The following is a 23,817-nucleotide window of genomic DNA, read 5'->3' as shown; positions in this document are numbered from 1 at the left end:
TTTTTTTTCTTTTGCCTCTGCTCGCCCTAAATTAGGTGTACTTGTGTCACTGAAACGCCGTGGTCAGCCGCATCAACTTTCAACATAAACTTAAATGTACTGGCACAGCTGTATATGCGGCAAGCAATAAAACACTGAGTGCATTACATGAGCAGACATGTCAGTGAATCATCCTGGGAGTTATTCCACGAGTACAGATTCAAATACCGATTTAAACTTTCTTGTACTCTGCAGAGTATTTCAAAAACCAGCAATATTTATGTGCGTCTGACAGCTTGACTTACTTGGGAGATTTAAAATGTAAACACAAAATGTAGTCAATATTTTATGGAACATGATTATAAAATCAAGCTACCCAGCGAAAAAAAGGTTGATTAAGTCAACTCTCATGTAGCTTCAACATGCATAAGTTATTTAGAGAGTGATATATTTATATTGGAATTAATAATATTAATATCCCCACCTTATTTTGTGTGTGTGTGTAAGTATGTGTGCAAGCATGTGAACGCAAGAAATAAAAATGTAATACAAAAAGTTAAAAAAAGACACCATTTTAATCAAAAAGCTAAATATGTTGGTCTTGCAATGAGAGAAAAGATTTGACAGTTTTTTCTTGGGGAAAACCACCATACAGAGCTTTATCTATCTTAAGTATCTTAAGTAGCACCTTTTAAAAAGATAATTAACTGCCATGAAATATTTCAACAAAGGTTGCGAAGACAGAAAATCCATATACTGCACATATTTCCTGATACTGATCATTTTACAGACTCAAAAAATTCTGAAGTATCATTAACATATTGTTTCTGCCCATGTACATGTGTATAAGAAAATACTATACATAGATGTGGACATAAATCAAATATCATCTTGTTTTTAATTGATTGTATATAACATTTTATTTAACTATGAAATAGTATTTCAGATGGGAGGATAACTTTCTGCATTCCCCTAACCACAAGCAAACAAATTTATCCCCAAAATCTGATTCATTTAAAAGTGCACAAGGATAATAACAATACCAATTTTTTATTTATTATTATTATTTTTTTTTACATTATGTTAATTAAAAAAAAACCTTTACATTAAACGGAACAATATATTGAGAAAAAACATGTCTCCATAATCAACACCATTATATTTCTTGAATTGTTTCACTTTTTGACTTCATATGAAGTTACGAAAAAAAGTTACTTTTCGTTGATCTTTCATTTTTCTTGCATTTTTATTCCAATGCACACTTACTGCATTAGTGATTGTGAAGAAGAAGCTCCCCAAACAGAGAAAATGCTGCTTTTTGCTTGTGGTTTGGCTGCAGGACGGCGATGCTGAGTGACTGACGGCAGCTCGCGGGGCTCAGCTCATGGAGAACAAGAGGCGAAGTAAACAAACTTGCTGTAGCCTACTTGTCATGAGCCGACGGTGCTTAGAGCCTGTGTACCGACGACTGAGGACCACACAGCACTCAACACGACCCAGGGGAGTTTTCCAGGTAGGTTTCCGTGCTGCACAATGTGCTACAGCTGAGCTGCTAATTAATGGTTGTTAATTAATAATCTAACCCGCAAACTAATGCAGTGAGAGTGGCGCTGCTTCCCGGGTGAATGTTTGCTCGGTGCCTCGCTACAGACGATGAAAATCTAAATAGAGCCGAGCCTGTTTAGCGCAGGCATCCAGATACTCCGCCACCATCTGATTAAACTGTGTCAGTCATCGAAGATTGTTTCATAGATTGTATCAGCGCGAGACTTTCATTACATATAATTCTCGGTATTGTATTGTTTGACGACGTCTTTGTGCTTGCTCCCTCAGCTGTTACCCAGCTGGGATATATATTAAAAAAAAGAAAGATAACTGAAGCTGAAACTTTGTTGGAAGAGTCATTGTCAGTGTGCATTTCATCTTGTCCTTTTCACATCGCAATGGTAAAATTGAGCGATCAGGATGAGTCATTGTTCCAACTTAATGTTCATATAAATGAGCATATAAATGACTCATTGATTGCGCAATCCTTCTCATAAAGTTAGAACAAAAAAAAACAAAAAAAAAAATTAAAATCAGTTGATTGAAATTTGATATTACAATAAAGACAATAAGAAACAGTTTCCACTCAGTAACTTGCCTGTAGTAAGCTAAAACGATTAATTCCTCTCTGTGTAGGATGTTGCAATCTTGCAATCCCCTTTAGGCTACCCTACTATTGTATCTTAAGATCCATGTCAATAAATCTCATTAAAGCCGCTTTGAAACCAAGGATGGTAGGAGACAGATGTTAAAGCTGTGGTTTCCAATTCAACGAGAAAGAAGCCGATGAATGAAGCGGGTGAGAAAGCTGAATTGCAGCAATGAGCAGATCTTGTATATGTCATCCAAAAAGTCAGACGGAACAGATGTAGCTCCGCCGCTTAGCAATTACGACTTGGGAGCTCAATTAGTAAACTAACATTCACGAGAGAAGCGTCTTCATTTGAATTCCTCCTATGTTTGAAAAGGACATAAAAAAAAAAACCTACTACTTTTAAGAACTTTCACTTCATAAACTGAAAGTACAGCAGATATTTTTATGTCTGACACCAACTATCAGTCCTGTGAGCCATGACTGCGTTTCTCGCCTAGGAGTTTGCTCCAAAGTGTGCCTCTCTGCTGAATAAATTATATCCCACGCATGTTTTTCAAAGTAAATAAAAGCTGAATAATTGCTGTGCTCCATCACTTTCTGCATCTTGACGGTATTCCCCGGTCTGCCTGCCTCGCCGTGTCCGATCCGCGGTCTTGACTAGAGGGGGCAGTTGTTTGCAGGAGAGACGAGGTCCCCTGAAGGCATGACCTTCCCTCGCTGCCACCAATTATATCAAGGCCTTATAAAATATAGATTATGTGCCATCTCTGTGCTGACATATCTAAAGGCTGGTAGCGCGGGGAGAGGCCGTGGGCAGAACCCGAGGGGAGCCTGGGTTTAACATGACAAGATGAGGGGAATACTGCAGCACAAAGAATGACCTTGATGAACAAAACTCTGCCTGCCCGGGCTACGGAAAACAAAAATAAGGAAATACAGAGGGCGACTTCCAGAGGATTATGTAATCAATCCCAATCTCATCAAGGTTCTAAATATTAAAATACGCTGATTGCAATGATATTCATTAGCCTAAACTGCAACCCGGACCAATAACCATGTATTATTAATGGATTGGAGCCGAGTTTGGAACAATTGGCATTTAACTTTGTGTCTTAACCTTTCAGTATAAATGTCAAGTGAAATTCTAATAGAAAAGAAGTTTGAAGTTCACCCAACAGTGATTTCATACATTTCAGCTTAAGTGTCTTCTTGAGCACATATGCATCCGATCGCTCACATTCATCCATCTTCAATATCCACCGTTTCCAAGTTATCGTCGTGGGGAGTGGGAGCTGGTCCCAGCAGACAAAAAGAGAAAGAGACAAGTCGCCAGTTCTTCAAATGCTGAGAGACGAGCAATGACAGACACATGCACACACTCACATTCATGGGAAATCAAGAGATGCAGATGTACAGGAACCCCCACCTCCGTGCTCGGAATTCATAAAAATCCTAATGAGCAAAAAGTGTGAAATTCCTAAAAAAAAAAATGAGTGTCATAAAATGAGATCAAGTTCTGATAAAGCTTGAATGAGTCACTTTTCTTTTCAATTTCTCCCCTAAAAACATACCAGGTGTTGTAAATTTAAAGCGAGGAGACTTAACAGCATTGCAGTGATGTGTATTTGTGAAGCGCACTCCCATAAGTTCAGAACGGCACGGTGCCCAGAAAACAGGGTCAATGTTCTGACAATCGCCACGCAGGCCACATTCAGGCCATCCTGAATGTCACGCAGTTCAAAAAGCAATAACAATAGATGAGATTCATCAACCACAGCGGTAATCACTGAGGTCACATTTCATAGCAATACAGACATAAAGGCAGTGTACGTCTTCAAGTCCTGTCTTTATTCCCCTCACTTTTACATACACAGGTTCATATAAAGTACCGTGAATCACAAAAATGTGGAATGCACATAGAGGTATTGTATCGCATTCAGCAGGATTGAAAAGTGTTCCCAATAAATACAGCTTTATATGAAGGAAGTGGTGCTTGACTTGCAAATTTAATCAAATGCAAGGTTGTCAAAAAAAACAATCCTCAATAAAATTCTCGGTTGAATGGGCTTGGTTGGAGTGCGAGTGTTTTTCTTTGGCATATGACATTTTACCTTCATCAACAAAACTAAACTGAACACCGTTAAAGTTGTGAGGCTTTTAAAAATAAGATGGTGTTAAAGAGAGTGTAAAAATCACACTTAATTACTGAGAAGTTTATGACTGCAGACAGGTGCCCTAATAATCCAGCTCAATCTGTTCTTTCACTACAATCCTGAAATGTGACTGTTATACATTTTCTTTTCTTTGACGTCAATGGATGCAAGATATCCAAAAGATGATCTGGTCTCATTTTCACTGTGTCATAATTTTTACTCTATGGCCTGTTACATAAAAATGCCCTCCAGAAAAGTTCTTAAAAATATATATTTATTTATACATGTAACCTCAGTGACACCCCCAATCCTCTCTCTTTCTTAGAACCTCTCCTTCTGAGCACCTAAAGTCTCGTGTCAGCCATTTCTCCAGACCTATCAGCATAAATCCCCAGCTTTGATGCCAAACGACAGGGGGATCGGCTGCAAAGCTGCGTCGACTGGCACAGGCGACAACTTCACCTTTGGCGTTCTCTGCTGCCTTACATCTTTCTTGGTGTGCACGTCGACGCAAACACACCATTCAAAGAAACAGATGGAGAGTCTGAGCTGTGGACAGACCAGATAGAGTCATTATATATGGCTGTTGGAGGATGAGTTCTGGTCAGGTCGCCTCTGCTGCCCTTTTGACCTCCACCAATGTGCTCTTTTGTTATTGGTCTGTGACCGCAGAGACAAATGTGTCATTCAGGCACTTGTTGGGTCCTGCTTCAGGTCTTTGTCCTGTGCTTTCTTTTCCTTCAAAATCTCCACATCCTTCCCTTCTATCTTTCTCTCTATTATCTCTTTCCCCCCTCAATTTTCTCTCTCTGTCGTCTGTCTCTTCTGCTCCGTTATCTCTCAAGCTCCATCTTGGGGGAAATCTGCTTAGCAGCCTTGAGCATACTTGCTTTCCAATTAAATCAAGATGTATTTGCCTTTCAAAAGCCTCTCTTTCCTCACTCTTTCTCCCATCGGAATAATTGATGGAGGTCTCTGGCCTCGTGATGAATGGTTTCCAAGCGCGGAGATGAATAGGAAGATGAATGATTTCACCCCTGTGAGGGCTGGAACAAGGAGTGCTGACATTGTGACAAATACACTGACCATAGCAACCAAAACCTGGCCGAATCAGCAAGGGATGGAGGGGTGGTGCGCGCTCGTCGCGGCTCAACAGACGTTCCTCTTGCCGACGCCACCCCTGCACGTCTGTCTACCCCATGGACAATTACCTAAGCTTTGCAATTAACTGCAGGCGCAGTGATCATGCCGACGGTCTGCCAGGAGACGAGCGGCAGTGGCGGCGAGCCAGCGGGCTCGGGCTGTGGAGCACTGTGCTGGACGCTTGTGTTTGTGCACAAGCTGGAAACGCGCGGGCCAAGAGAACAGGTGCAGTAAGGTGAGAAGATGCCCCAAGTGACTTCCTGTGGCTGGTGCCACCGCTTTCCCAGCCAACATTTCTAAGCTGAAACAAGTTTTTCCCCTCTGCCTTTCACACAACTTGCTGCCGCACGGCCGAAAAGCGGCAAATGTTCGAGAAAAAAAAAAAAAAAATTCGATGAGCGTATGACGGGCCATCTGTTTAAGGGCCAGTAAGTAAAATTGTTACTGCCCCGTAGAACATAATAACCATAATAGATCCACACAGGGAGTGATGAGACTGTTGATCAGTACCATTGACTCGATGATTATGTTGGCAGCAGATCAGTTGTTGGCTTCAAAAAAATTTTCTGCTCAGAACAGTTTTTGGATGAAAATGTGCTTCATCCAGCATCCGATGCCAATTCTAATATTGCAATCCTCTGCAGGAGCGGGGGCATACCTGCGGAAACTTGGACACCGGTATATCATGCATGTGCTTTTTTTAATCAGTTCAGACACCTGAAAATTTGTTGTGCCACATAGAATGAGTTTCCAAAAAATCATGATAGTGTTTTTTTTACTGTTCTGGATGGCATTTATTTAATCTTGTCTATCTGAAAGAATTGGCGGTTTCTAGCTGTTTGATACACAAGGCCAAAAAGAATAACTATGAGAATCTACAGATTTACATTTAAAGTACATTTTACCTGTTCTACTCCAATTCAATCAAAAATAAGCATTGTTGACCGGGTTAGTCCACTTGATCTGACTTATAATCCTGCAAGCAAAACAACATTTGAATTTGGTGTCCATACGCCATGGGGTATGCCACCCACCTCACAACACATGACTGAACCAACTGTTATGTCTGGTGAAACCGTGTCCAAATAACAGCAGTTACTGCAAATGTGCTGCTGCTGACAGTATCTTTCGTCGACTGCGATTATCGGGGGTGATGTCGAATCTTGATGCACGGGTTCGGTTTCTCTCTACTTCAACACACCTGATTGCAATGAGTGTTTCAGGTTTTCACACAAAAATATGAGATAACAGTGTGCTTAAGCTGGAAAGTATACGTGGGATGCAGACTAGTGGTCTTTTGTCATCGAGATCTGACAGCACTGATCTGTAATATTGATAACTGGTATTACAATTTAAATGTACAAGGGTGTGCAAGTAAGAAAATAATAGTGGTATTATGAAGCGAAATTTAAATTCATAGCAAGGAGAAGCGGCAGAGGCATGACTCTGGTTAAAAATCATTTAAAAAATATTCTTTTGAAATAAACAAAGACTCAAAACATAGTGAAATGTAAATTATTAACCTCAGTCACAGAATATCAATATTTATCGAAATTGACCTTCTCAGGTCGATTTGTGCCACTTGTGCATGAAAAATGGCTCCATACAGGACTATTCTATTAGGCAGGAGCAGATATGAGTGTCTCACCCATGCTGGCTGCTCAGACCCGCTAACGCTGGCACCAGAATGAAAAGCAATCGGTTTCACACATGCTGCTCAGTTAGGCGAGAGGCCCCATTTGAAATAGGACATGTGCGGAGAGATACAGTCAATAAGCATGCCGCCAGTGTTTCTCTTGTGTCTTTTTGGATCAAACTGATGGTTTATAGGGAAACTGTGAGCACTGCATGTTTTACTTCACACACTGTGTGACATGGATATCACAAATTTGGGTGTGATCTTTGCACAATGTCAACCTCCACTGAATTCGGAGGTCACATCCATTGACATGTTGGTGTCATGCTTTGATTAGAAGGACGATGGCATTGCATTGTCAGACTTCTGTGGATCTGATAGAAGCTCTAACTCCACACGACTGCCCTCTTTTGTAATGTCACACACTTTTCCATGTTGTGTTCGATCCCAATAAAACCTGTCACTGCACTGATGACTGGATTATATTACTTTATTTTTGATTGATTGGTGAATAGATATAGAAGGTAGGTGGTGGTGGTGAGTGGCTGAGTGAGAAGTGAGTACTCCATCGTGGAATTTCTGACACTGTTAGACAACTAATGCAGGCTGTCTGTATTGATGGTCGCACCACACTGGCGATCCACAAACCTCTTTCACTGTACTGCACACATTTTAAGCCTCAGTGACAGATATCGTCACGATCGCCCATCCACCGTCTGAGCTGAGTGAAACTGCAGAGTGGATAGCCTCCATCACACTCGCAACTTCGCAGCAAACAGTTTCTTATGCAATATTGATATCCATGAAATATGCAGGCTCCAACGTGCTCAACAACTCATATTCCACAATGACATACAACGGCCCTCTCTTAAAGTCAGATCAGTAATTTAACAAAAAAATATAAACACATCTGAAGTCAAAAGCACTAATTACACACACTTATGACAACAAGGGAGTATGACCTTACATATGCATAATCCCTTGTTATAGTCTTGATGAAGCCCTTAAATATTGAGGAAAAAAAGTAATCAAACAACAAACACTGAAAACATGAATGCATTACCAAAAAACTTGAACCCTGCATGTCTAATTTATCAAGACAGGCAATCACATCACAGCAAAACAATAATTCCAGCCTTGGTAATGTCAATTCAGAAATGACAATAGTACGATGAACATAATTAACAAGGCATAATCCAATATATGGAAGTGTTAAACAAGTAAAGCATATATAATTAATAAAAACAGCCAAAAATAGTCAGATATTGTAGCTCTTCACCTTGAGAGAGAGAGCAAAAAAATAATTTTTCAATCTGCCACAAGGAGGTTGGTTCCACTCCAAACATGATGGTTATTAAATACTTTGAGGAGAAAGCTTGAAAAACCTTCTTGTGAAAACTGTAATTCAGTGGCTTTAAGAGAACACAAGAAAACAGAAAAGTCACACCGGGCTGACAACAAATCATCAGGTATAAAGGAATCTCTGATGAATATAATTAAATACACAAGGCAGAGTAAGAGAAGGATGGGGTCGATCTGAATGAGTAACTGGCAAATGGAGAAAAATGTATCCAACAAAAATCTTGGCAAACACCCAGACAATGTAGTCACCACAAAATTATTTACCATGACTCAAAAATGACTGGAGCCCACACACAAACACCAAACGCACAGCAATGCGTATTCCAGGGCTCTGAACTGCACATTATTACAGAGTGTTTCCCTTAATTTGTTTACTCTTTGTGTAGAACTAAGTATACGGCCCAAATGTGAACTCTTCTATGTAACACATTGGTTCTGCCTGAAGCACCGCACGGTGCATTTTTAGACTGAGTGATTGCTTGTCAGCTTTCGTGAGGCATTTATATGATACTTGCATCATTTCTGACAGGGCAATGGAACAGTGTGTCAGTTTATTGAGAAACATCTTAAATATGAAAGAGCTCCAGGGTGGTGCCTTCTTTCCTCATGCCGTCCAACGCAGCCGACGCAGAGCAGTGTTGTGAAGCGGCTGTCAGACACTGAGCTCTTCACCTACTGACTAAAGCTGTGAGACACTCTGCATTCATTCATTACCCACTTGCGATGCTGGAGAGGGTGTAAACGCTGAATTGTTTGTGAAAATAACATTTATTTACAGCGCTGTGCACATTGTGAAACTTATATTTTCTAACAAATTATTTTAAAATGTTTGTAAAGCTGGGTACTTGTAGGAATCTAGCTGGATATATGTCAGTACAGGTTTTTTTGTAATTTTATATATATATATATATATATATATTTTTTTTTTTTTTTTATCCAGCTTAACTTTATTTAGATTAGAAAAACACTATCAATGGCCTTCTCTCAATTCAACATCTCCAACATGTCGAAGTGTCCTTAAGCATAACACTGAAACTCAAACTGCTCCAAACAGAAGTATAGAGCGCCTTGCATGGCAGTCGCCTCCATTCATATGCGAGTGTGTGTGACTGGGTGAATGTGATTAGCATTGTAAAGCACATTGGTTCTGCTCAAGCAGTGGGGAAGACATTTCTTTACCATCCCTTTTTTGGCAACTATGTCCTATGTATTTATATATGTTATTACTTTTAAAGGGATACTTCAACATTTTGGCAAATTGCCCCATTTAGCGCAGTCTTTTCGAACAGCATACTCACTTTTTTTGTGAGGGCGAGCTATTGTTTATTCAGAGGTGAGTCGGGGAAGGTTTTCGGGACGGACACAATGGAAGTGGATGGTATTTTTGGTTCCCCTCGTCAAACTCATCAAATACACAATCCAACAACCCCAAAACACTTTGGTCGACACGTTATAATCCGCACATTCACTACGCTGTGAAACACCAACAAATAATAGTGTAGCGTTACGACACTGAAGCAAATACCGGGAACTACTTTTTCTTTTGAAATCACTACGCCCAGACGCCATATTTAGTAAGTAGTTCCGTCTTAGCAATATTCACATAAACAACTCAATCTGGTAATTTTGCATTAATATTTCACAGCGTAGTGAATGTGCGGATTATAACGTGTCCACCAAAGTGTTTTGGGGTTGTTGGATTTTGTATTTGATTAGTTTGACGAGGGGAACCAAAAATACCATTCACTTCCATTGTGTCCATCCCGAAAACCTTCCCTGACTCCCCTCTGGATAAACAATAGCTCGCCATCACAAAAAAAGTAAGTATGCTGTTCGAAATGACTAATTAATTGAGCTAAATGGGCCAATTTGCCAAAATGTTGAAGTATCGCTTTAATACTGCAGTTTAATCATGCTTTAGAATGTTCCCCTTCCACTGAAATGTGAAATACACAGGAAGATGATCGGCCATGACGTCAGGGCCTAAGCTCTCTGGATGAGGGATTCAGACTCCCCTACATCCTTTCCTTTGGACCACCATGTTGTACTTTCCACAGTCCCTCTAGCATCAGGCATCAGTTCCCTTCTCTAATCTGTGGGGAAAAAGAGTGGAAAGCACTGTGCTCCGGAATACACTGTGAGCTTCTATGGCACCCTGCTGAATCCTTTGAAATGATATCTCCATTCATGATATTACTCTTCAATAAAGCCCGTGGCTGCCAGGACCCGACGCCGAGGCACCAGAGGAAAAATGCGGCTGTGGTGGGCTCGGCTCTGGACCGAGTGCACTGTGAACCCCGGGGCGATGCAGGGATAAAAAGATTTGAGCTGTGCGGGCAGGAGTACAGAGAGAGGATCGTAAGCAGGGGTGGGGAGGGGCCAGGGGGCTCGGGGACATGACAGAAGAAGATCCATTTAGATTAGACGGTTTTAATATCCTCTGAAGTTTCACATAAATGACACTTGGAATCACTGTTGCATTTGATTGTCGATCACCTCGCACGTAACCCCGGACGCCGCCGTTTTGATTTGGCGCCCCGACTGGCCTTGTATCTCTGCTGTTATATCAACAACGAGTGATAAACCCACCCTGCAATCTGCCGCCTGCGACACTGCGAGGCTATTTAAAGGAAGTTACAGAGGTGCCAGGGGTGAGCTTAGCTAGCAGGCTGCCTGAGAGAAGCATTCCTATGAAATATGCTGAAACGTCATTAATTTCACACCCCCTTTTGGAGTAAAACACGAGAAAAAGGGTTATTACCTATGCAGGCAGGGGATGATATCCCTACATTTCAAATAATGGCTCTTCAAAAAGTTCCATCATGTTCTGCAAGTTGAATTCCAGCACTTATAAAATATAAAGTGTATTTTTTGTGCTTCTGTCAGAATGGAGTGATTCTTTAAAGACAAACTTTCCTGTCTTCCATTGCAAATTAAACACTTGTGTCTATGATTGCTGTGCATGATTTCAAACATTTAGAGCTTTAAAATGTCACACAAAATAAAAAAAAAAAGAGAAGAGGTCGAACTTTGCGGATAATGAGGTGTCCAGATGGACGGTACACATTTTCGGCCTTCTGAAATTACTGGATATACAACGAGTTTTTTTTTTTTTTTTTTTTTTTTTCTTTTCTTCTTTCTCTGAGTTAACGGCAGCTGTCTCACACTGGCCGGTTGTGTGCTGTTCAAACACCGCTGCCATGTGCCGCGCTGGTAATGAAGAGAACAGGGAGATGGCTTCTCATACCACGGACTAATGAGTACCGACAGCAGCAGCACAACCCAGCTGCCCCCGTTCCCTCACTCACTTCCCACATGAAAAATCATTTCGCTAATGTCCTTCCTATTTTCCCTTCACGTTCATTACTGAGCTGGATTGAGAGCTGACGATTCTGTGTGGCTTGTGAGGAAAGCTTTGGAGAATGACAATGTACACTGGTGATATAATTGTCTGGATTTTGCGTGTTCGCTGTCATTTTCCACTGTGGCAGAAAGCCATCATTGTTTATCGGAGGGAATACATATGCAATACTTGTAAATGATTCTGGAGGAGCTGTTCAATAAGGAGCTTAAAGCTCAACAAGCTGACTTGATTTTTTTTTTTTCAAAGTATTCCCTATAGCCAATGCTAAATACCATGCTAACAAAACACAATGAAACACAGTCCAGCATGTTCTGCCTCAGTAAATCTGCAGGGTGGGTCAATATCCCAAAGCACCATGTTAAAGATCTGAATTCACTCCAAATCAGGAGCATGAAAATGTTCACCTCAAATATCACAGTCGATAACAAAGGACTGAAAATAACAAAACAAGCAAAGCTCATGTGAGTTTCTACTAATCAGAAAACCCTCACACAACCTGACATTAAAAAAGGACCTTTGTATGAAAGAACCCGCTGAAGTCAACAAAACATGAGTCAACAACTGAGCCAAATTAGATATTTGTCAAAGATGATTTTAAAATGAAGTCCCTTCAGACTAGATATGTAAAAGAAGCTTTGTGCCACTGTGTTGATTGGAGTGTCAGACAGGATCTCAATACACTTCTTTTGTGTTTGTTTAGAGACACCTGAGTATTAAAAACTTCATAGAATAAATGTCATACCTAAAGGAACAGAACCTTAGGTTACTTTTATCTTAAACTTTTACTGGAATAACATCGCCAATGATCTGTGATGCAGTAAAGCATGGCCTATGGAATATATATAAAATTAAGACGTGAAAAATGAACTGAATGAAATGTAACAGCAAGCAGCTGGATGCCACAAAAATCCAGACTATCAAGATGAGGAAAAAGAAAGAAAAAAAAAAAAAATATATATATATATATATATATACATACATACATACAGATACACCAGTGATAAAATGCCGCATGAAACGAACACAGTGATTTATGAAAATTGGTTTCATACCCGTGAGGTATTCCGGGTCAGGCACGGGGTCGGACAGCTCCTCGTGGCACTGCACCTCGGTTGGCACCGATGCCACCACCATGCCATCTGGGAGCTGCTGCTCGATGCCGCGGGCAAAGTTCTTCTGCCTGGTGTGAAGAGAGAAATGACAGAAAGGGGCAGTTTGTTTGGATATGCGAGCATTTGGTCGGGTAACAGAGAGGAGGAAGACCTGAGAAAGGGAGCGATAAACTCAGGAGAGATTCAAGGAAATAAAATCATCTGGAATGATGATGTAATGGGATAAAGATATACTGCTCGAGGTAGGGCTGCACGATTATGGCCAAAATGATAATCACGATTATTTTTGTCAATATTGTAATCACGATAATTCATCACGATTATTCATTATGTTATGTAAAACATACCTTTTTATTGCACTTTTTTTTTAAACAAACAAGTGTCAAATTGAAGATGTGCGTCTTCAGCACTTCAGCGAAGTCTGGTGTGCATGCGCACATAATTGAAGATGTTTTAATTAGAATCCAAACAACTATTTAGAACCATGCCAATGTTGTGAACGATCGCTTTCCCTTAGAAACGAACATATAGACGCGCCGACTTTGAGTTTTTACAAACGTTTGACCAGACCTCTGTTCTGAAAAGAGCCGGATTATGACTTTGGAACCTGAACGCCTCACAGCTGAGCGACCGTCACTTGCTGCATTCTAACCCCTGAGAGCAACACGATGATCACTGAACAACAAGATGAAGATAAAACAGCAAGAGAACAGTAAACAGCCACGCTAAACCCAGAAATGAAACCTACCAAAACAATGATTCCCTCTTTCTCTCCAAGCCGCTGCTACGCCGCTCACATCCTGAACTGTCCGTCAATAACAGCTTTTCCCGTTCTGTCCGAGACGCTCAGCGTTTACATCTTCTTTCCACCGGTACAGAAGTTGAGATGCGTTCCATCGACTGATGTTTGAGCATGAAGGAATCGTTCAAAGCCAGCTAGTTCATCGGTGGCTAACAGCTAAGCTAACAGCTGACTGAGACACTGCAGTGGCGTCCATCAGCAGCTACTTTTACAGAGTGTCCCTGAAGGCAGCAGGAGCTACACGGCTCAGGTCGCCCCCTGGTGGTTGGCTGATTGTTGGATTAAAAAAGTGCTTGATTTGACACGCAACAGAGCCCGTTTTTTCAATTTAAAAATCGCGACGATCATCTAAATTTAATCGCAGCAGCCAAAATCGTGATCATGATCAAAATTCGATTAATTGTGCAGCCCTAGCTCGAGGACACAAAGGCTAAAACTTGCCACACATGGACCATTTCTCTTAGTATTGCTTTTTTTATGATAATTTATTATAATAAAGCAGCAAATGAACCAATGGAAGACAATGTGACTGTGACCTCAGATATTTAGCTCAGGTTTATGCTTTATTAACAATGTGTGGAACAAAACGTCTTTCTGTATAAGGACGTGCACAGTACTTATACTTCAAAACCTTAACCTGCTACATAATAAAGACAAATCTATTACTTAAAATGTAAATGTCATTTCTGTGTTCCAACCTGAGGCCAGATTAAAAAAAAAACAACAAATAAAAAACCATACATTTGGAGTAGATATATGCAGTGGCAATGGGATTGCCTCAGCCATACTTCAAAAGCAAGTTGACAGACAAAATCTAAATAATGAAATATTTGTTCAGGTCATCAGTCATTTTTCACCGCCTGTTTATGCTGACTGTGAGCATGGGATACGATGTTTTGAAGTTTTTACAGTAATTTATAAGAAGTCAGTCAAAGGCGCGGCAGACAATGAATTTCAATCACTTTAATGTGCTCGGTGTTGATCTTGCATCAACTTGGAGGTGCGGTTCTGTTTCATCGTGCTCGTGTTTCCGTGCTCACAATCACCATTTTCCCAGCTCGCCGTTGAAACGGCGGCTGCTAAGATTTTATCCTTACATTGTTAATTATCCGTCTGAAGTTTGATGATGATGATGATGAAGGTATCATTGCCGGAGGGTTTTGCAGTTGCGTGTGATGAATAATTGACACTAGAGATGCCATAAATAGCCACGTTGTGCCACGGCTGCGAGTGTGAAGAGGACCGCTGTGGTCGTGCAGAACAACCTCTGTGATGACTAATGATATTTATTGTCTTCTTTTTGATAGAATTGACAGAAATGGTGATAAAGGCTGGTGCATTAACGTGCACACAGCTGATGAGTGTCTTGACGACCAAATATGTTGGATTAGAAAACATACTTGAAAAATAAACTGTGCTCTTCAAATATGAAGTAAATGTTGCAAAAAGTCATAATTGTGCATCGAGCTCAAAACATCCTCAGTTCACCGTAACAAGCACATCCAACAAGCAACAAGCTCCACATCCTGCTTTTCTTTAAAACACATCCAACTTTGTTTTGCCAGTAAAACATGAAGCGAAGTTTAAAAGCAAGAAGATGCTGAAGCAAAGACGTTCCAATGCTGGAAAGACAGACTGTAGACAGATAAATAAAAAAAGCAGACTGTAACACGTGCAATAACTCCAAACAAATCATTCAGGGCAAATCGATACATACAAACAATTATGCAGGAATGTGCTCCGTACTGAGAAGACAAAGTGTCACATTAAGCACGTCATTTTTCATTATGTTGATTGTTCTGCCGCAAAGTGACTCATATTCACTCTGAGAGCTGCTGTTCTCATTTGTCTGATGCTGCGAGTGACTCTTGCTTGAACTCGCTCATTTGGTCCACTCCATCATCACTTGTCTCCATGCCAGCGAGGTTCGAAACAAGCCTCCACAACAGAATGGCTTCAATAAATCAGCGGAAGTCATTCAGAAGTCTCAGGAGCAAAGCAGATGAAAATATATCTTTATTTTACTCTTATAAGAATCCATAGTCCTTATTATGTCGACGCCAGACTCATAATTTATAAACGAACAAGGATACCGTGTACATTGACGGATGTATTTGGCAGCAAGAGGCAATTAATATATCAAATATAGTCACTTAAAGCTGTATTAATTAGCTTTTTGCTTTTGGCTACTTTTATGTAGCCGAAAGTATTGATATATCATCTGAGAAGACATCTGAGATAGGACTTTCAGAAATTCCAGTGACTACAAAGTTAGAAGCATCAAGATAAAAAAAAAAACAAAAAAACAAAAAAAAAAAAAACTAAAGTTCTTTAGTTCATAGTTCTTTACCTTAATGAAAGGCGCATGCTGCTCTGGTTTAAAGATTATAACTGACAAATTGCATGTGGTCAGATCTACATAGGTCATAACTATCATTTATTTTGACTCTAAAAAAAAAAAAAAATCTGAATTTTGGGAGCGACCTTTAAATAATACCTGATAACAGGTGTTTTTTTTGTTTTTTTTGTTTTTTTTAAATAAAACACTTGATTGGATCCATGATATAAGATGAACAAATACACATTTCTTAATGAAATATGTGATTCACTGACATACTTGGAAACAAAACCATTTGGATCGGCCAACAAGGGTTCGTGGTTCTTTACATGCTTAATCAAAGACAAAGATCAATTCGGTCATTCCCAGTTTAGAAGAGCTTACGAGTTTGGACGAGCTTTAAAAGAGGGTATTGAGACAGAAAACAGAGTGGTAATGCTGAAATGAACAGCAACAGAATCATGTGTGTCGTATGCCATAAACAGAAAGATGGCGGATCATGAGCATTATCATGTTCCTGCCACTAAAAGGGTCTCGGACCCCAGACTGGGTTTGGTAAATCTAAATGTAGATTTACTGCAGATGTACTGTATAACACAAAGACCAGCTACCCAAGAGTCTGGCCTGATGGAAAAAAGAAAATCCCTAAGGACCAGAGCATCCATCTATTTACTCCGGGAGCCTAAACACGCCTGACTGAGTATCTAATTTCAAATTACCACTTCCTGTACTCAGAGTATTTCCCGCTAGTAACTGGCAATAGTTATTGAATGGATCCTGGGAGTATCGCAATCGGATTAAATTGATGCTCTTCTCGTTTGCAGCCTCTTTCACGACGAGGGTTTATTCATTTAAAACAAGTGATAATAGCCGAGTGTGTTTAACATATGTAAGGCAAGCGACCATTAAAAACACATGAAAGGTCCTAATGGTTCACACTTCAGTCATCAGTTTCCCTGCTAATATGCACCATGCATAATGCACCATCTGATCCATGCAGTGTTCTGAGGCTGAGCTGTGGACATAAAAAAAAACGAATACACAAATATTTACAGATCGCAAACCGGCGCCTTTGGGAAAGACACAGCTTGAGAACAACAGAAGCCAGTGGCATGACGCGTGTTGAGTGATCAGCCATCAAATGATATTTTATGTCAGTGGTCATAGTATGGCCATGGGCGCCGTGGCAATTAGCAGCAAATCAGGCTCATAAATGCATTGTAAAGTGGTGAAGCACAAGAGTGGGCGAGCACAGATCAAGCCTGTTGAGTAGATTAACGGTGTAGAGTTATGCAAGGAAACTGTCACTACCCTGGAACGGCAGAGTGACGGGCTTCCATGACTTTCCCCTGCGCAGACTTAAGCAAATGACGAAATATTGTGATGTCAACCAGTCAACAGATGGGTTGGTAGGTCACACACAGAAAACATAATCTTTGAATTTGACTATTTTTGCTAATAAACAGCTTCATTATTACCTTGCTGCATTTGTAAACTTTGTCTTAGAATTTCAAAAAAAGTAATTCTGCTTAAAGTAACTTCACTTAAGCTGTGCAGAAACTTAAAAAAACAACACTGAATCAACCCCCCCCCCCCCCCCCCCCCCCCCAGAAGATGTGTTATTAACTGTTATTTTTCTTCTCTCTCTGCATACTAAGCAGATTATGTGTGTCCTATCACTGCATTGATGTCTGACAATTTTCGCAGTTAATTTTGTTTGGAGGATGACATGTAACATTTAACAGCCATCTGGCAGTGTAAGGATGTCATGATTCATTTTCTCCCTTAAAGTTTGTTCAACTGACAAAACTTGCTGAAGACTGGTTTTTTTTTTCTTCTTCTTTTTTATGGAGTAGGAGCAGCAGTGAAGTAGCCACCTGTTTGATGAATTATTGAAATGTGAAATGTAACCAAACACCAGGGTGCTTTTGATTTACGACAACAATCCTTTCACTGTTTTTTTTCCTCACTATGTGCTTCAATAAGCATCAATAACACATCCGGGGGCTTAAAAGCGCCCCATTCCCAGCCCACCGTCTCCATTAGTCTACAACAAACACTGTTCATATTTTAATTAACTGAGTCAATGAAAGCATTCCTCCTGAGGGCATCATGCTAAAGGTGTGGTACGGAAAGATGATAGTTGAAAAGTAAAAGATTAAAAAAAAAAAAGCACATAGTTGGTGGGGTTGTTAGGAGGGAGCATGGTCTTAATCATTGATCCCGAGCAGCCAGCTGAATGAGAACAAAGGGCACTAAAATATTCATTAAAACCTGCTCTGAGCTTGTCGTGTGTGAGAGGAATGGAGGGGAGGGGGGGAGAGGAGAGGGAGGACAGTGTTGGGAGTAATGAGAGGAGGTTAGCTTTTTAACATCTCATTACTGGAGTCCACCGGCTCCCACAGAGGCAGGAAGATAGAGACCCTGTCACCGAGCGCCGTAATTTGAACCCAGATCATATCGTGCTCCGGTGCTCCCGAGACGTCGCTGTGATCGGACCTCCTTCCTGGGCGGGGGCCCATTTCTCGCGCTGCTTCGTCACTGGAATCATCCTGCGGCTCGGCGGCCCGCTGCCAGCGACGGTGAATCAGCCAGAATTTTGAAGAAAAACAAAAAACAAAAAACCTTGTGTCTTTTTGAAATTATAATAACAACCTGCATGAGGAGGGTGAGGGAGTGTGGGGTATTTCCCTTTTCAAAAAAAAAAAAAAAAACATGAAAAGACTTTCAGGGATGGTGAGCTTCAAAAACAGACCACAAGGGAGCCACACTGGGCAGACTGAATCAAACCAGCTCTGTGAGTCTGTGTGTGTCTGAGTGTGTTGATGCTCTTGTGGGACAGAGCTGAAAGGACTTATGGCGAGGTGTGTATGGGTGAGTGTGAGAGCGGACATTCATACCTGAGCACCCAGGACAATTTTGTGTGCCACTGAGTGTGTGTGTGTGTGTGTGTGTGTGTTATGTTGGTGGCCACCTGCTAAAACCACTTGCTGCTTTGCTTTTATTCCCTCTCTGTCTACTGCAGCTCGAAAACAGTCAAGGGAAGAAGAAGGAAAAAAAAAAAACTTGCATGAGTCATAGAGAAACATTTTCACAGGGGCCTTTTTCTCCAAATAAATAAAACATTAAGTGCTAAAACACTGAGTTGGGTGATTCTGTATACATCTCTTCCCAACTTTCTGCGGATGAGAGAGGAAGTTTTTGTGAGGTTGTTGTCAGAAGAATAAAAGAAAGGGTAAGGAAGTTTACCCTTGGCTGGGGGGAAGAAAGACGGGAGGATATATGTTCAATTCAACAGCAGATGGACGAAACAAAAGGCAAGGATGGCGGTATGTTTGAAGTCAGGAATAAAGCAGAAATAATAAACTTCCTTTGATGGTTAAACAATATTAAATTTTGAATTCTTCTTTTGACTGAACGGTGGTGACAGATGCTTTGTGTCACCCTCGAGCAGTGGGGTAGGGCTTTTTGAAGACGTGCCAGTGAACATCACATAAAGGCTTGCTTGCTCTCCCTCCCTCTGTCCCTGCATCTCCCTGCTTGTTTTCTTTTTTTTCCCCTCTCTCTCTCTCTTTTTTTTTTTCTCAAGGGCAACAGTACGTCTAAAAAGGATATGCGAGGATACGGGTCACTGCGTCGTTTATTTAGCAATGACTAAGTCAATGACTCTTGAAGGCTGTACATTGCAACTTTGCACTTTTGTATCTCTAATTGGCTGTTAGGAGGAAGTAAATCTTCCAGTCTGAACAGTTTCTTTGCATCTGGTTGTGCCGCACACTTTGATCCTGACTGCCTCTGTCTGGCTAGCATGGAGGCTGAGGTTGATAAAGAGATTCAGCTCGAGTGAAGAGCTGTTTACAGAATCAGAGAGAGAGAGCGAGAAAAAAAAAAAAAAACATGGAATTACAGCAAGAGGCAAGAAATCTGCAGCGGTACAGGTCAGGGTTTGCCAGAGAAATGACACTCTTCCTCAGTGCTGTACCAATTTAAAGTAACCCCACAATTAATACTGTGGTTCTTGCATATGTGAAATCCTTTTTAACAAGTCAGTCTGGTAGAAAAAAAGCTAAATTTAAAAATATATTATATTACCATGATTAATGTTGAGACATGACACTAACCTTATCTATACATACTCTACACCCTTTTTACTTTCATTTCAGTAACTGTCTTATCAATCTGTTTTAATGAAGCATAATGTAAAAAGCACTGACATGTGCCTGAATTAAAATCACACTCCGATAATCAGCATGTCATTTTTAAATTAGTACTATTGATCAATTAATCTAATTCCTGCAAGTCAGTATCTGTCAGAGATGTTTAAAAAGCAACACACATTGATTAACCCTGAAGGTGACTTCAGGTTTGTAGTCACACAAGACAAAAATTCCAGTGTACAGATCTGAAGGCTCTCAGCATACACAAGCGTCACATTACTTTGCTTCCCAGTAAACTAAAAGATAACCACAAGCTGTGCAACATTTGAGAGCAGATGTGAAAAGGTGATAGGTACCCGTCATGTTATATCGACGGTGAGGCGTCTGACTGGCTACAAATTTGCTCTAGAGCTGAAAAAAAGATTGAAAAAAAAAAAAAACCCAACACTTAGCACTCAGCCAACGTTATTACCAACCATTCTGTGTAAAGAGGAAGCAGTTCAGGAAGTGGTGGTATTACCCACAGGGCCGAGATATCATGGAGCCCGTTTGAGATTACACGAAGAGACAGAAGGATTGAAGCAAACATGCATCCTCATGAGATGGTCTCAACTCCTGCTGTTTTCCTTCAAAACATGTGAGCAAGTGCACTGAGAGGAGGTGGTGCTGTTCGGAAGGTGAGGGAGAATCACACTGAATACTGATTCATCCTCTCTTCAATCACTTTCCATTTTGAAACTCTGTGTATTTGATTCATATTATTGCTGTTCAAGTTTGTTTCTGCAAACCATTCAGTCACTTTCAAATAATACAGCGAGCATCTTCATCTTTTATTTATCTTATTCCCAATCCAAGTCTATTATACAGTGCTAGAAATCAAATCAACTATCTCAAAAGATCTTAATGTGAAATCTTGCAAGAACTTATGTCAGACCAACAGTCCACTTTATTTACACGGAGAGAACTAATTTCATATGCTATGAAACTGCAGTCAGAGAGGAAAACATGAAAAACAGCATGCTGAAAGATCCTGACGGCCAGCATTGTTGCACCAGGTACATTTTTGCAGTGACAGTAGTAACTAACCACATTTAAGATACAACACCGATCAAAGCGTAAACTAAGTGATGGACAGTTGAGAATGAAAGAACTGCACAAATCAATGTGCTTCATACAAGAGTAAATCGACTTCTGGCCGTCTCCACATGTTAAATCTCTGTCTGTGGGCCCTGGAGCCCCAACTTCATAAAACAGTCATGTTTACTTAGTCGACTTATTTGAGCTTACTCATATCTCCCACGGCACTGCTGCACTTTTAATGACGTTGACTAAGTTAACACAGCCTGAGCAGAGCGCTAGACTGATAAATTGTCAATTACAAACAGTGGACTAGCCCGTTAACTCAGTTATGTTCAAAACACACCTTGTTTTGTGAGTTATTTATTTATTCTCCATTGGTCTTTATAAAGTAGAGGCTATTCTTCCTGGGGTCCATAATCAAAATAACAGTACATTCATGCCTATCATTCAGATTCAAGCCCACTGTTGTAAGACTCAGTGATAGAGTTGAGGTGTAAGGTTTGGAGGAGAATCACACAACATGTACAACATAACAGATTAGGTAAATTAATGTTGTATTTCTATTCATTTAGTATATTTTCATTATTGATTACTGCATTCTGCAGTGACAGACATTTATTAAACGTTTTAAATGCATGCATTTTAGAACATCCGTTGAGCATTCACCGTATTTGTCAAGCTGTTGCATGAGCACTGCAATGATTAAAAAAAAAAAAAAAAAAAAAAAACATCAGGCATCCTTGTATCCCAACATTAAGCTTGACATTTAGTTTCTTTGGGGATAGACTTACCAGCTTGCACCAGGCGTGCACCGCCAGCGGCTAACATTCACACATAACAAGCATTTTCTCTATTTTCACTTGTGTTACTGGATTTGAAGTAGCTCCTGGTTTAGACTGAGTTCACCTCTAAATTCCAACACCAAACTCCTCCTTGGTGTAGAATCACACTGCTCTCTTCCATCAACTTTTGTTCAGTTTACGTTCAAACATTCACTCTCTAATATAAGCACGCGGGCTCCTGGTCAGCTTTAATTCAGTTTATAAGTCTGTTATAATTAGACCTCGCATTAGCCATGGCTCCCAACAGAGACTTCCTTCTTCTTTCAGTACCTCATCTGCACAGGAAGCATTCGGTGTTCTTCAAAGCAAGCTCTCCACTCACGAGCACGCTCAAATGAGATCAGAGCATTTGAGATTTAGATTCTTGATGATATTAACTTTCCTGCCTCACTCATCTCTTCCTCTCCACGACTCCAGCGGCAGATCCCTAAGTGACTGAGTTGCCTCCGGGCAGAAGATTCCTTGCACGGCCCAAATTTAATTCCTGTGCTCCAGATGAGTCAGCTGACCTCCTGGCTTCCGGAGGTCAGGGGAAATCATTTCAGGATGCAGACAATGATAATTAAACACCTTCCATGTACTCTGCTATTCACATCAAACTATGTGCAACTCATGAAAGACAGGCAGTGGTGTCGCTTTGTACCTGTTATATAATCCTTCAAAAACAGACGATTGTTTTTCTTTCAGTTATTTTCCCCTGAGCATTTGTCTGATATTTCGAAAAAAAAAAGTACTGTGTGCTTTATGATAATCCCTGAAGTACTGACATTAACCAAACACAAACATTTACAGTTCAGTGTTTACTATCTAATGATATACAGTATGAGTGACTTCTGTTTCCCCTCCAGACACAGATGTACTGCAGGTGGTTTGAAAATCACATTGCACAAATACAACTTTCAGTGAAAATGAACATAGTGGAAAACAGTAAGACAGATTTTCCTTTGGAGGATAGACTAAATACCTCATTGCTTGGGATTTAAATTATATTCAGCACCTTATGTCTTCCTATTTGCGGTCATTAGGTCTCATATCAAATAGGAGAATATGTCAACAAGTTTCACTGACAGACACTGATGATTGCTCATATATACGAACCTGAAGAACAATGACGTTATTGAAATCCTCTCTGCAAAGTAATACACAATTTAAGAATTCTGAATCTTATACCAGGTTGTTCAACTGTTTTCCCATCCATGTTGTTTGTTACTACATTAATAATAACCATATACTAACATTTCTGCATCAAAGTTAAAAAAGAATTTAGGAAAAAAAAATCTGATGCAGAACCATCATGGTTTGTGTGTATCTGTGTGCACGTTTGCACTGCGTTTTCATTAACAGACACAAACACAGCAGGTCATGCTAGCGTTGCTGTGTGAATATACTGTTCAACTGACTGCATAACGGACATACATTAAGCCTGTGTTTGTACTTGTCATACTGAAAAGCGTTTCTAAAAATGTAGAAACAAGGCAGCGATACGTTGGACAACAAGCTGGTGAAGCAAGTTTTTAAGCATATTGAACCATTTTTGTCAATCAACTACTGGGTGCAAAGTTTTGGTAAATTAAACGTAATGTGTCTCACAGGTATGAAATAAAGACGCAATCTCTTTGACGTAAACAAATCAAAGGACAGGAAATAGAGTTTTGTGCTCATCGTCAAGTTGCTCCACAAACCTCATTTGTATGAACTCTGAATCACAG

At 40.3% G+C, this 23,817-nt stretch overlaps 1 protein-coding gene across 1 annotated transcript in view; it reads right to left on the bottom strand.

Annotated features, from left to right (window-relative positions):
- astn1 (astrotactin 1) overlaps window positions 1-23,817 on the bottom strand; it is a 337,883-nt gene that overhangs the window by 138,858 nt on the left and 175,208 nt on the right. The window contains 1 exon segment of the mRNA XM_030115287.1: window positions 12,830-12,957. Coding sequence (XP_029971147.1) covers window positions 12,830-12,957 — 128 coding nt within the window.

Source organism: Salarias fasciatus, chromosome 18 (genome assembly GCF_902148845.1).
Source record: "Salarias fasciatus chromosome 18, fSalaFa1.1, whole genome shotgun sequence".
Classification (NCBI taxonomy): Eukaryota; Metazoa; Chordata; class Actinopteri; order Blenniiformes; family Blenniidae; genus Salarias; species Salarias fasciatus.
The sequence above is the reverse complement of the archived record's forward strand: the minus strand, read 5'-3'. Positions and strand labels throughout refer to the sequence as shown.